At 39.0% G+C, this 13,823-nt stretch overlaps 1 protein-coding gene across 1 annotated transcript in view; it reads right to left on the bottom strand.

Annotated features, from left to right (window-relative positions):
* Window positions 1–13,823, bottom strand: part of ttc6 (tetratricopeptide repeat domain 6) — a 309,199-nt gene that overhangs the window by 256,727 nt on the left and 38,649 nt on the right. Inside the window, exons 3-4 of the mRNA XM_063059735.1 lie at window positions 3,939–4,100; window positions 1,657–1,902 (exon numbers count right to left, since the gene is read on the bottom strand). Coding sequence (XP_062915805.1) covers window positions 1,657–1,902; window positions 3,939–4,100 — 408 coding nt within the window. The remainder of the gene's footprint in view (window positions 1–1,656; window positions 1,903–3,938; window positions 4,101–13,823) is intronic.

Genomic DNA, 13,823 nt, shown 5'->3' with positions numbered 1-13,823 from the left:
AGGAATTTGATAGGAGAGGAGAGTGAATTGTAGGAGAAAGGGAAGGAGGAGGGGGCCCAGAGGGAAGTGATAAGCAGGTGAGAAGAGGGAAAAAGCAAGAGTGGGGAATAAAGGTAGAAGGGAGGGGGAGGGATTTTTTTTACTGAAAGGAGATACCAATATTCACGTCATCATTGTGGAAGCTACCTAAATGGAATATAAGGTGTTGCTCCTCCACCCTGAGAGTGGCCTCATCTTGGCACAAGGGGAGACCATGGACCAACATGTCAGAACATGAATGAGAATCAGAATTAAAATACTTGGCCACCGGGAAGTTCTGTGGAACGGAGGTGCTCAATGAAGCAGTCCCCCAATTTATGACTCATCTCACCAATGTAGAAAAGGCCTCATCGGGAGCTCTGGACACAATAGACAACTGTCAGAAGATTTACAGGTGAAGTGTTACCTCACCCGGAAGGACTTTTTGGGACCCTGAATGGAGGTAAGGGAGGAGGTGTTTGGGCAGGTGTAGCACGTAGGCCGCTTGCAGGGATAAGTTCCTGGAAGAAGATTAATGGGGAGGTTCAAATGGACAAAGGAATCATGAAGGGAGAGATCCCCGTGGAAAGTTGGTGGTGGGGGGGGGAGAGATAAAGATATATTTAGTGGTAAGATCCCTTTGGAGATGGCGTAAGTTGCAGAGGATGAGAGGATGATGTGTTTGATGTGTTGGATGTGGAGGCTGATGGGATGGGTAAGTAAGGACTAGAGGAATTCTATCACTGTTAAGGCGGCTGGAAGGTTGGGTGAGTGAGGATGTTCGGGAAATGGAGGAGGTGCGAGTGAAAGCAGCATCAATGGTGGAGGGAGGGAAACCCCTTTCTTTGAAGGAGGACACCTCTGATGTCTAGATACAGAAAGCAGTGTCCTGGGAACAGATGCACCAGATGTGAAGGAACTGAGAAAAGGGAATAACATTTTTACAGGACATGGGGTAGGAAGAGGTATAGTCAAGTTAACCTTGGAAATTGATAGGTTTATAAAAGATATTGGTTGACAGATTGTCTCCAGAGATGGTAACAGAGAGATCGAGAAAGGAGAGGGAGGTGTCAGAGATGGACCAACAGAATTTCAGGGCAGGGTGGAAGTTAGAGGCAAAACTGATGAAATTGGCGAGCTTAGCATGGGTGCATAAAGCAGCACCAATGTAGTCGTTAATGTAGCAGAGGAACAGTTGGAGAGTTTTACCAGGAAAGGCTTCGAACATGGACTGTTCTAAATGGTCAAAGAAGAGACAGGCACAGCTGAGGCCCGTGCCCCTCAAGTTTGGAGAAAGTGGGAGGAGCCAAAGGAAAAATTGTTAAGTTCTGCCACATGTAGGAGGATTGGTTGGTTCCTTTGTCAAAAAAGCAGAGAGTTTTGAGGCCTTCTTGATGGGGGTGGGGGTTGCTGGACATCCATGGTGAAAATGAGGCAGACAGGGCCAGGGAATTTTAATTTACTGAGGAGATCAAGAGCATGAGATGTGTTGTAGATGTAGGTAGGAAGGGACAGAGCCAAGTGGGATAGAATGGAATCAAGGTAAAGGTCTATAATTGTCATATCTTGGCTTTACTGTCAAAACTGTCAACAAGATTGAATAATTGTGAATATCTGTTAAATGGTTTTAAAACCTACCTCTGTAGGTAATGCAAGAATCCTCAGTGCTTCTTCATTAGTTAGAGTATCCTGAAAACTCTCTGTAATTTCAAAGACACTCTGTTTTAAAAACGCCTCCTCTTCATAAATAGATGCAGTTACACCTTTGGGTGCTGGAAAACTAACTGCATTTAATAAAGTGTCATCCAAATCCTTTGTGGCTTCTTCTTGCAGTTTGACCTTATGACCAATTTCTGTAAGAGATTCCATAATCTCCTCTTCAATCTAAACAATACAATAGCAATATTAATCTTTTTAAAAAATTAGTCCTAAAGAGGAAACATCTTATTTGCAAAATGACACACAATACAACCCAATCAGAAGGCAAGGCACTCACCAGAGATGTAAAATTAAAAATTTCCTCTTTATTGTAAACCTTCAATCAGATGTAAAGTTTAGTATAACAGCTTACATTTTGAAAGTAGGCAGACCTCCAAGTATGTCCTCACATCTGGACCACTTTACCAGTAGAGATAAAAGTCACTATCACTCTGTACATTTTACCCTTCCTGATTTTTCCAGGCCGCTAAGGTCTAACAATACCGCATCTTGTAGTTTATGCTGTGTATGGGACATTATAGATTCTCTCTATTCTGGTGTATGTGGATTTTCACAAGGTCTTTAAAAACTCCCCTTCTAATTTCTTATGATACATAAGTCTTTCCTCAGCCTTGTTTTTTCCAAAAAAATGCTAGCTTATTCAACCTTTTATCATAGCCATAGTTTCCTAGTCATGGCAACATCATCTTAAATTTCCTTTTCACTCTTTCCAATAAAATCACATCTTTTCTTTAGTATAGTTGCACAAACATTGTGATACAATACTTTCCAAATTATACACAGTAATCTGAAGCAAATGTTGTTTGCCCAACTGTTTTTCCCACTGGCATAACTGATCTAAATAGCTCCTCACCACACCTGATTCAGTGTAACTATCAACGAGGCATTCCCTACTTTAAATCATTTTACCAATGGGCTCTCCTTAGCTCAGGTCACTGTACTGCCTTCTAATAGAACAGATGAATATACTAGAAAAAGTGTGACTTAAAAAGTCCTGCAGTTTAAATGGCACATTTTCCCAAGGTATTGGGAAGCATATCAAAATAACTTTTAAGTGCTAATTGTTGACCTGAAGGATTTTTAATTTTCTTAAGAAATCTAACAGGCATGGAACCAGAGATATATGCTTAATAAGTGTACTTAAGAAAGGTGAGAAAACTGCTCCAAGAAGTTATAGATCTTTGATCTATTACAAGAAAAAAAACTTAAAAGTAAAAAACAAATGGGTTTGTAGAGAGCAAAAATGTAGAAATAACTAAAACAAAAACCCACTATTGTGAATTTAGTACTGCCTGTTATCCATCTCTACGCACCTGAAAACATGAAGGATAAAACAAATGGTAATATCGCACAAGACATTAGTTTGACTCTGCGTCAGCTTTTGACAAAGTTCCTTCCAGGTGAACAATTTCCAAATAAACAAAAGATGTTGCTGCCACCTTAACAGTCAAGCTAAATGAAAATTAAAGACCCATTAAAAAGGAATGAGTACAGTTCCATGATTTTTCACTTAAGAGAAAAACAAGACAGCAAAATACAGGTCCTCCTTTCCTGTTAGATCTACAGAATGTATTTGTTTTTATTACAAGATGCAGTTGACCATCCTACACATCTGTAGTAGATAATGCAAAGCACAGGTATGCAAGAACAGTTTAGTGAAAGTTTGAATGTTAATTATTGTAGATATTATCACTGGGATATTGAAAGCAAAACAGCTTGCCAAATTTATCGAGAGCATGGAAGGCACTCCTATAATGATAATTGTTTAGCTTGGATCATATAGAAGCAATAACTTTAATAATTCAGTAGAAGAATTGGGAAGTGGCTGGCCCAGGCTTCAAAAATGTAGCTTACAATGCTGCCAACAAAGTGAGATAATTATTTTTAACTCCTAGATGTCCCAAAGGAATACAATGAAAATTTGCTCTTTGAATTTCCTTCCTTCTTGAAAAGTCCTTCATGTGTGAATATCACACATAAACTTAAGTAGAACAGGGCCACAAGAACTCTCAATGTCCAATAACTCCATAAATAAAAATCAGCAATGCAGTTGCGAAACAGTTATCAGTTGAACTTACATATTATTTAAAATTAAATAAACTACAGATTACTTCCTCATCTTCTGTTGAAAACAAAATACTAATCAAACAACTATACTTATCTGGTACAGTCCCATTAAGATTAAACTACATCTTTCTCACCTGTTTTTCAGCCATCTGATGAAAATCTTCCATTAATACTTCCTCTTCAGATTGTGGAATTATCACATTATCCTCAGATTGTGTGGTTTTCATTACACACTCAGATTGTGAATTTATTACATTATCTTCTTCTTTATACACAGTTGTTACTTCTGGAGCCTCCTTTAAGATAAGGAAGTTATTTTAATATTAATATTCTTACTATATTAGCGCTCTAATCCTTGAACACTAGAGGGCAGAAATGCCCCTGTAATTCACTTCTGGATTTTAAGAAAATTCCATTCTTGAATTGACAATTGAAACCTGTATTTAATTCTCAAACCTCATATTTATATTTAAATCCTGTATCAAAATTATGAAGGATATTTCAATTCAAAAATAATACACTAATGCTCATCTTTTGTTCGTACTTTAATGATCTTTGAAGACATCAAAAGCAAGCTACTTCTACATGGAGTACAAAACAGGAATAGGCCCATCGGCCCACAGTGTTGTGGCTAACTAATTAATCTATAAATTAAATCTCCAATTAAACCAATTCCTTCTGTCTACACAATGTCCATATCCCTCCATTCTCTGTATATTCATGTGCCAATCTAAGAACCTCTTGAATACTTCTGTCATATTTCCCTCACCACTACCCCCGGCAATTGTAATCCAGGCACACACCATGCTCTATGTAAAACAGTTGCCCCACACATCTTCCATTGAACTTAATCCTCCCCCCCACCATGTTCCTTCTAAGGTGTGCGTGTGCACACATCTTTTGCTACTAGCATACAAAGGAATTTAAACTGTGCACAAAAGTTTGTCATCCTCTACTTCATTGGCATATTAAGTATATTTCACAATCGTTCACAATCACATCTCTTTCTCCAGTTTCTGATGCGGACAGTGCTGACAACGTGGAATTTGCGATAATTTGTCTGCAGATTTTAGGACTGGCTTATTTATACTGTTTTTATTGAAGAAATTATTGATTCATTATGTCGAATTCTAAAGAAACAAAGGACACAAAGCACCACAAAACTGCTAGTTCACTTAAAGTGGAATGGCTGAATGAAACAGTAGAAACTGCTACACTGAAAGCTCATGAGGTCAGGAACGTGCAGCTACAAATAATGTTTATGTACAATACAGAAACTGGTGTTACCTGCATGAATTGTCACAATGCAAAAGTTGTTGGAGAAATTGCAAGTGGGAAGAAATGGAGTGATATTTGGAAATTTGACCTTTTAAAGCATCATTTAACAAGCAAGTCACATATGGACGGTGTACAAAAATTCCGGTGAGAAAATCTTTCATTACCCGCTACAGGCCTGCTATATATGTTTTGTGAGAGTGCAAATGAATGAGAACAAAAATGATCAAACCCAGAGCAGATCAAATTTCTTATTGACAGTGTTTTGCCAATTGTTAAAATGAATACATCTATAAGCTACAAAATATGTGCTGAATGCAATGATTGCCAAATAAAATACCTATCTGAATATTTTGTCAACTAGATTTGTAATTTTATAAGTTTTGTTTGACAATTTTAAACAATTTTAATAACGTGAAAAGATTGATATTATTACATGCTGTTGTACAGTACATGAGAAATAAGACTCATTGATGTGTATTATTTTATTTCTTTTAAACAATGAACAACAAACTGGACTTGGTAGTTTATTATCCTTAGAATAGCTTCAGGTTTACTTCCACTTAAAAATTCAGCGCGCACATGCAGAAAATTGCACAGTATAAGATTTTTGTGCACACTGGTCATTACACATTAGAAGGAGCATTGCCCCCTCATTTTCAAAGAATGCCCACTATGCTAGACATTCTCACCCTGGGAAAAATATAGTAGCTACTGACTCTATCTGTGCCTCTTATAATTTTATAAACCTCAATCAAATCTCCCCTCATTCTCTGCCATTCCAGAGAAAACAACCAAAGTATGTCCAACCTCTACTTACAGTAATGCCCTCTAAATGCAGAAAGCATTCTGATAAAGGCAGAATAGACACAGGAGAATCAATGGATGATATTTACTTGGATTTTCAGAAGACCTTTGACATGGTGCCATATATGAGGCTGCTTAACAAGAGAAGAGCCCACCGTATTAGAGGTAAGATACTAGCATGGATAGAAGATTGACTGTCTGGCAGGAGGCAAAGAGTGGAAATAAATGAGGCCTTTTCTGGTTGGCTGCCAGTAACTACTGGTGTTCTGTAGAGTCTGAAATTGGGACCGCTTCTTTTCACATTATATCAATGTTTTGGATGACGTAATTGATGGCTTTGTGGCCAAGTTTGCATATGATACAAAGATAGGTAGAGGGGAAGGTAGTGTTGAGAGAGCAGGGAATCTGCAGAAGTACTTAAGATTGAAGAGTGGATAGTGAAGTGGCAGATGGAATACAATGTAGAGAAGTGCATAGTCATGCACTTTAGAAGGAGGAATAAAGGCATAGAATACTTTCTAAACTGGCAGAAAAAAAATCAAAGTGCAAAGAGACTTAGGAGTCCTTGTGCAGGATTCCCTAAAGGTTAAGTTGCAGAGCAGATTAAGTTGGTAATAAAGAAGGCAAGTGCAATGTTATCATTCATTTTGAGAGGACTAGAGCACAAGAGCCAGGATGTAACGCTGTGGCTTTATCAGGCATTGGTGAGACTGCACTTGAGAGTATTGTGAACAGTTTTGAGTCCCTTATCTAAGAAAAGGTGTGCTGGCATTTGAAAGGGTCTAGAGGAGGTTCACGAGAAATATTCTGAGAATGAAAGGGTTAATGTGTGAGGAGCATTTGATGATTCTGAGCCTGTAGTCGTTGGTGCTTAAAAGAATGAGGGGGCATCTCATTGAAATCTATTGAATATTGAAAGGCCCAGGTAGAGTGGATATGGAGAAGATGTTTCGTTTAGTAGCTACGTCCAGGACCAGAGGGCACAGACTCAGAATAGAACGACATCCCTTTATAACAAAGATAAGGAGGAATTTTTTTAGCCAGAGTATAGTGAATTTGTGGAATTCATTGCCACAGGTGGCTGTGGAGGCCAAGTCACTAAGTATATTTAAAGCAGAGGTTGATATGTTGATTACTCAGGGAGTCAAAGGTTACAGGCAGAAGGCAGGAGAATGGGGTTGAGAGGGATAATAAATCAGCCATGATGGAAAGTTGAAGCAGATTCGATGGGTTGAATGGCCTAATTCTGTTCCTATGCTTTAGAGTATGGACTGATACCTGGAAATATGATGTTGTAGCTATTAGTGAAACGTGGTTGCAGGAGGGGTGTGATTGGCAACTAAATATTCCAGGATTTCGTTGCTTCAGGTGTGATAGAATAGGAGGGGCAAGAGGGGGAGGTGTTGCATTGCTTGTCAGAGAATATATAACAGCGGTGCTCTGGCAGGATAGATTAGTGGACTCATCTAAGGAGGCTATTTGAGCGGAATTGAGGAATAGGAAAGGTGTTGTGACGCTTATAGGGTGTATTATAGACCACCTAATGGGAATCGAGAACTGGAGGAGCAAATTTGTAAGGAGATAGCAGATATTTGTAGTAAGCACAAGGTTGTGATTGTGGAAGATTTTAATTTTCCAAACATAGAATGGAAAGCCCATTCTATAAAAGGGCTGGATGGTTTGGAGTTTGTCAAATGTGTGCAAGATAGTTTTTTGGAGCAATACATAGAGATACCAACTAGAGAAGGAGCAGTGTTGGATCTCCTACGAGGGAATGACACAGGGCAGGTGACGGACGTATGTGTTGGAGAGCACTTCGGGTCCAGTGATTACAATACCATTAGTTTCAGTGTAATTATGGAGAAGGATAGGACTAGACCTAGGATTGAGATTTTTGATTGGAGAAAGGCTAACTTTGAGGAGATGCGAAAGGATTTAGGAGGAGTGGATTGGGACAATTTGTTTTATGGGAAGGATGTAATAGAGAAATGGAGGTCATTTAAAAGTGAAATTTTGAGGGTTCAGAATCTTTATGTTCCTGTTAGGTTGAAAGGAAAGGTTAAAAGTTTGAGACAGCCATGGTTTTCAAGAGATATTGGAAACTTGGTTCGGAAAAAGAAAGGAATCTTCAATAAATATAGGCAGCTTGGAGTTAATGAGGTACTCGAGAAATATAAAGAATGTAAAAAGAATCTTAAGAAAGAAATTAGAAAAGCTAAAAGAAAATACGAGGCTGCTTTGGCAAGTAAGGTGAAAATAAATCCAAAGGGTTTCTACAGTTATGTTAGTGGCAAAAGGATAGTGAGGGATAAAATTGGTCCCTTGGTGAATCAAAGTGGAAGGTTATGTGTGGAGTCAAAAGAGATGTGGGAGATTTTGAACAATTTCTTTTCTTCGGTATTCATTAAGGAGAAGGATGCTGAATTGTGTAAGGTAAAGGAAACAAGAAGGGTAGTTATGGAAAGTATGACAATTAAAGAAGAGGAAGTACTGGTGCTTTTAAGGAATATAAAAGTGGGTAAGTCTCCAGGTCCAGACAAGATATTTCCTAGGACCTTAAGGGAAGTTAGTGTCGAAATAGCAGGGGCTCTGACAGAAATATTTCAAATGTCATTGGAAACGGCGATGGTGCCGGAGGATTGGCGTATTGCTCATGTGGTTCCATTGTTTAAAAAGGGTTCTAAGAGTAAACCTGGCAATTATCGGCCTGTGAGTTTGACGTCAGTGGTGGGTAAATTGATGGAAAGTATTCTTAGAGATGATATATATAATTATCTGGATAGACAGGGTCTGATTAGGAACAGTCAACATGGATTTGTGCGTGGAAGGTCATGTTTGACAAATCTTATTGAATTTTTTGATGAGGTTACTAAGAAAGTTGATGAAGGTAAAGCGGTGGATGTTGTCTATATGGACTTCAGTAAGGCCTTTGACAAGGTTCCACACGGAAGGTTAGTGAGGAAGGTTCAATCGTTAGGCATTAATATGGAAGTAGTAAAATGGATTCAGCAGTGGCTAGATGGGAGATGCCAGAGAGTAGTGGCGGATAACTGTGTGTCAGATTGGAGGACGGTGTGTAGCGGTGTGTCTCAGGGATCTGTACTGGGTCCAATGTTGTTTGTCATATACATTAATGATCTGGATGATGGAGTGGTAAATTGGATTAGTAAGTATGCAGATGATACTAAGATAGGAGGTGTTGTGGATGATGAGGTAGGTTTTCAAAGCTTGCAGAGAGATTTAGGACAGAAGAGTGGGCTGAAAGATGGCAGATCGAGTTTAATGCTGAACAATGTGAAGTGCTACATTTTGGTAGGACTAATCAAAATAGGACATACATGGTAAATGGTAGGGCATTGAAGAATGCTGTAGAACAGAGGGATCTAGGAATAATGGTGGATAGTTCCCTGAAGGTGGAATCTCATGTGGATAAGGTGATGAAGAAAGCTTTTGGTATGCTGGCCTTTATTAATCAGAGCATTGAGTATAGGAGTTGGGATGTAATGTTGAAATTGTATAAGGCATTGGTAAGGCCAAATTTGGAGTATTGTGTACAGTTCTGGTCACCGAATTATAGGAAAGATGTCAATAAAATTGAGAGAGTACAGAGGAGGTTTACTAAAATGTTGCCTGGGTTTCATCTCCTAAGTTACAGAGAAAGGTTGAACAAGTTATGTCTTTATTCTTTGGAGCGTAGAAGGTTGAGGGGGTACTTCATAGAAGTGTTTAAAATTATGAGGGGGATAGATAGAGTTGATGTGGATGGGCTTTTTCTATTGAGAGTGGGGAAGATTCAAACAAGAGGACATGAGTTGAGAGTTAAAGGACAAAAGTTTAGGGGTAACATGAGGGGGAACTTCTTTACTCAGAGAGTGGTGGCTGTGTGGAATGAGCCTCCAGCAGAAGTGGTTGAGGCAGGTACGATGTTGTTGTTTAAGGTTAAATTGGATAGATATATGGACAGGAAAGGAATGGAGAGTTATGGGCTGAGTGCAGTTCGGTGGGACTAGGTGAGAGCAAGAGTTCGGCATGGACTAGAAGGGCCGAGATGGCCTGTTTCCATGCTGTAATTGTTATATGGTTATATGGTTATTATATGGTTTTATGGACTAATCTTTTTCTGCATCCTCTCCAAATCACCCATATCCTCCCTGCAATGGAATGACCAGTGTTGAAAGCAATACTCCAAATGTGGACTAACTAGAGTTTTATAAAGGAAGGGGGAGGGGGAGCGGGAGGGGGGAGGGGGGAGGGAGGGAACGTCAACTCAGACCATGAGGGGCCTGCGTCGGGCATTTTCATGCCTCACAAGGCGCAGATTGGGAGTCTGTGTGGGACGCCACTCCTCGCACAGACACTAGAGCAATGTGTGGTTAAGTGTCTTGCTCAAGGACACAAACACGCTGCCATAGCTAAGGCTCGAACTAGCGACCCTCAGATCACTAGACGAACACCTTGAACCACTTGGCCACATGCCCAACAGCTGCAATATAACATCCTGAAGAAGTGTATCAGCCCGAAACATCAACTGTTTACTCTTTTCCATAGATGCTGCCTGATCTGCTGAGTTTATTTTGGATTTCCAGCATATGCAGTTCTTCTTGTGTTTGGAATAATACTTCTGAACTCAAGCTCAATTCCTCAACTAATAAGGGCATGCATGCCATATACCTTCTTTACCATCCTCCCCACTTACAGGGAGTTATGAACTTGCACTCCAAGATCCTTCTGCTCATCAGCACAGTTAGGTGTCCTGCCATAACCAGTATATTACCCTTCACATTAGATCTTTCTAGGTGCAGCACCTCACACTTGGCTAGATTAATCTCCATTTGTCACTTCACTGCTCATATTTGCAGCTAATCTATATCGCACTGTAACCTTGGGCATATCATAAACAGCAGAGGCCTCTGCAGAATACAAGTCACAGACCTAAAGTCAGGTAAGTTCCATCAACCACTACCCTGTTTTCTATGAGCAAACTAATTCTAAATCCAAATGGCCAATCCACCATGAACTCATGCATTTTAATCTTCTGGATGTGCTGCTCTACCTTGTACTACCTCTGTGCACTGTATAATGGATTGATTTTGTACGAAAAACATGCAAGACAATTTTTTCCACAGTATTTCAGTACATGTAATGATAGTAAGCCAATTTACCTTGTCAAAACAGCATCTTATATCCAGGTAGGCAACGAGCTAACTTGCTCACGTAAGTTAGCAAGACATGGCTTGCCCTGCATAAGGTCATACTGACTCTCCTTAATTATGCTATGGTTTTACAAATACTCATAAATTCTATCCCAAAGAATCCTTTCTAGTTGCTTCCCTACCATTCCCTATATCTGTGCCAAAAAACTGTGTGTTCAGTGTTACATGCTCAAGGAGATCTGTGTTTTTTTTTTGGGAGAATGACGTAATGGTCTTTTGGAGGTCACCTGATGTGATTTTCCCGCCGGTGAGGTCACATGATGACATATGCACTATGGGTGTATAAGGGAAGATCCCAGGTGACGCAGTTAGTTTTTAGTTTGTAGATTTCCAGGTAGAATGCGGTGTGTTTCCGTTTCTGTTGCGTGTTTGTTTTTGTGACACAGTTTCATTTTTAAAACAGAGTTTTGTGTTCTATTGCAAGAGACAATATTATTGGACTGGAATTTTTTGCTAGATGTGCTGATTTACTCAATTCCAACAGTAGAAGGGAGAGTGAAGACTTCATCGAAGTACAGGACCAAAGGATCAAGAGGAGTTGGCATCGTTTGGCAGTTTAACAAAGGATCGACCTTATTGAGTCTTCGTTGGAGGTGTAGCGACCTGCATCGGAGATAACTCTTGCCAATAAGAGCAAAGAGTTCATGCAAAGGATTGCTCTCTCTCTAAAAGAATTTAAGATCAGTTGTTTTAAACTGTTTATTTTCGGCATCATGAATCCTGTGGACAGAACCAGCAGGAAAGTCGTGTCTATGAAGAAGTCCTTCTCCAGAGAAGTCTCTCCCGATTGAACGTATAAATCTGTTGGACTTTCAAATTTATCGCCTTAAGAACTATATTTGACTTTATCGCTTTAAGAACTGTTTTCGCATTTAACGCCTTAAGAAACCAGTGCCGAGTGACGAGTTGTTGAACAGCTGCATATCAGTTAACTTCCGGTTAAAGTTTAAGGTTTTTTACCTCATCGTTTATCCATGTTTAATAAATGTTTGGTTGTTTTTATATAACCTGTCTTGATTGATATTCATTGTTGCCGTTTACATAACATCAGAATGGTTTCAACATCTGCTGCACTTCCAGCAATGAAGAATACGGAGCACTGCATCTACTATGGTTTCCTTTATTGGGAGTTTTGTCTTCAATGCATGGACAAACTATGCTCCCAGAAGGAGTATAACACTGGTGGTATCACTGCCCTGCTAAGGTCACACCTGAAGCAATCACAACACCAAATGATACTCTGTGACACATCCTCCAATTACTTCTATGGGCCAATGCCCATGTTTTTAGATACTTTTAGCAGTTTTGAATCAGAATGGTGACAGACTTCAAGTAGATGAAGGAAATTAAAATTTGATAGCAGAGGAGGTAACTATTATAATCTTATAATAGTTACAAGGCACATCTGAACGTCTAACTTCTGGGATTCCACTGCTTTTTTTTGTAGATAACGGTGATATTCCAGAAGTTATAACAGCAAAGGCATTAGGAGTCTTTAACCTGTGATGGTGACAGCCCACACAACAGCAATTTAGTTTTACTTTCTTATTTTTAGAATAGTTTCTCAACCAGAGATAAGAGGCAATACAAGACACAGTGAAATTGTCAGAACAGAATCCCTACAAAAGATTCAGCTTAAAGATCTACACATATGGAATGAGTCAACATATGTAAAAAGCGGGCAGATGTGCAATAATTAACCATGGGAAAGATCTAGTTTCCTGTATATTTTAATATATTTCCAGATGTAGTGCAGACAGAGAAGGAAGTGTCTAGCCAGAAAAGCACATTATTCATTCTTTCCCCAAAATAAGCTTTCAACCTTACTCAAGTAAACATGAAAATGTAAAGGCATCTATTAAAAAGTGACTAATTTTTTTTTCTAATCTTATCATCAAGTTTAGTTAGAATACTATTATGCAAACAGACCCTAAATCTGTACCAACTTTTAACTTAAAAACAACTATACGGAACTACAACTATCACAACACGAACCATGTAAATTATGTCATGCATCTTATTTTACGTGAAAGCAGATGACCAACTGAAAACAATAATCCTGCCCTCTCCAATAAATTTATTTAATTATTCTATTGACTCAGTAGCCTAAAGCTCAATTTGCATTTCAGCCCAACCTAGCCCATAACCATGAACATAAATCATTTGACAATAATACTTTTCTATTGCTTAACCGCATGAACTACCACTTTGTTCTTCTCCCCATTTTCGCTATCTAAAAATTAAATCTTTTAAAGCTTCAAAATTCACAATTTTGCTGATATCAGCACAGTGCTACACTGTGTTAAAACAAGCATATAGTGCATTTTAACCCCTTTCTTCATCAGATCCATTTTCAATTCACTTTCAAACCAATATTTCAATAAATATTCTTGATAATTCCCACTTTTTCTGAAACTGATACTTTGCCTGTCATCTTAAATGACAGCGTTTCTATAATCTCAGTTAAAGTCACTTATGGAGAAGGAATTCAAATATGTTTGGATTGTGGCACTGCCAGTATGGTACACAGGGACTATCAGCAATGTGTTTTCAATGCACAAAAGGAGACCTTGAGTTACCAGTGTGCTTTCACTTAAGCACTAGTGAGATGCTCCTACTGCAGTTTGAGTAGCCTCCCTGAAGCCCAAAGAGCAAGACTTCCAAGACAAGGCTGAAATGTGCTGGAGAACTTTCTTAGAGTGGCACATACATTGCCATTGGCAT

The sequence above is a fragment of the Mobula hypostoma genome, chromosome 1 (genome assembly GCF_963921235.1).
Source record: "Mobula hypostoma chromosome 1, sMobHyp1.1, whole genome shotgun sequence".
NCBI lineage: Eukaryota > Metazoa > Chordata > Chondrichthyes > Myliobatiformes > Myliobatidae > Mobula > Mobula hypostoma.
This window is presented reverse-complemented; position numbering and strand designations above follow the sequence as displayed.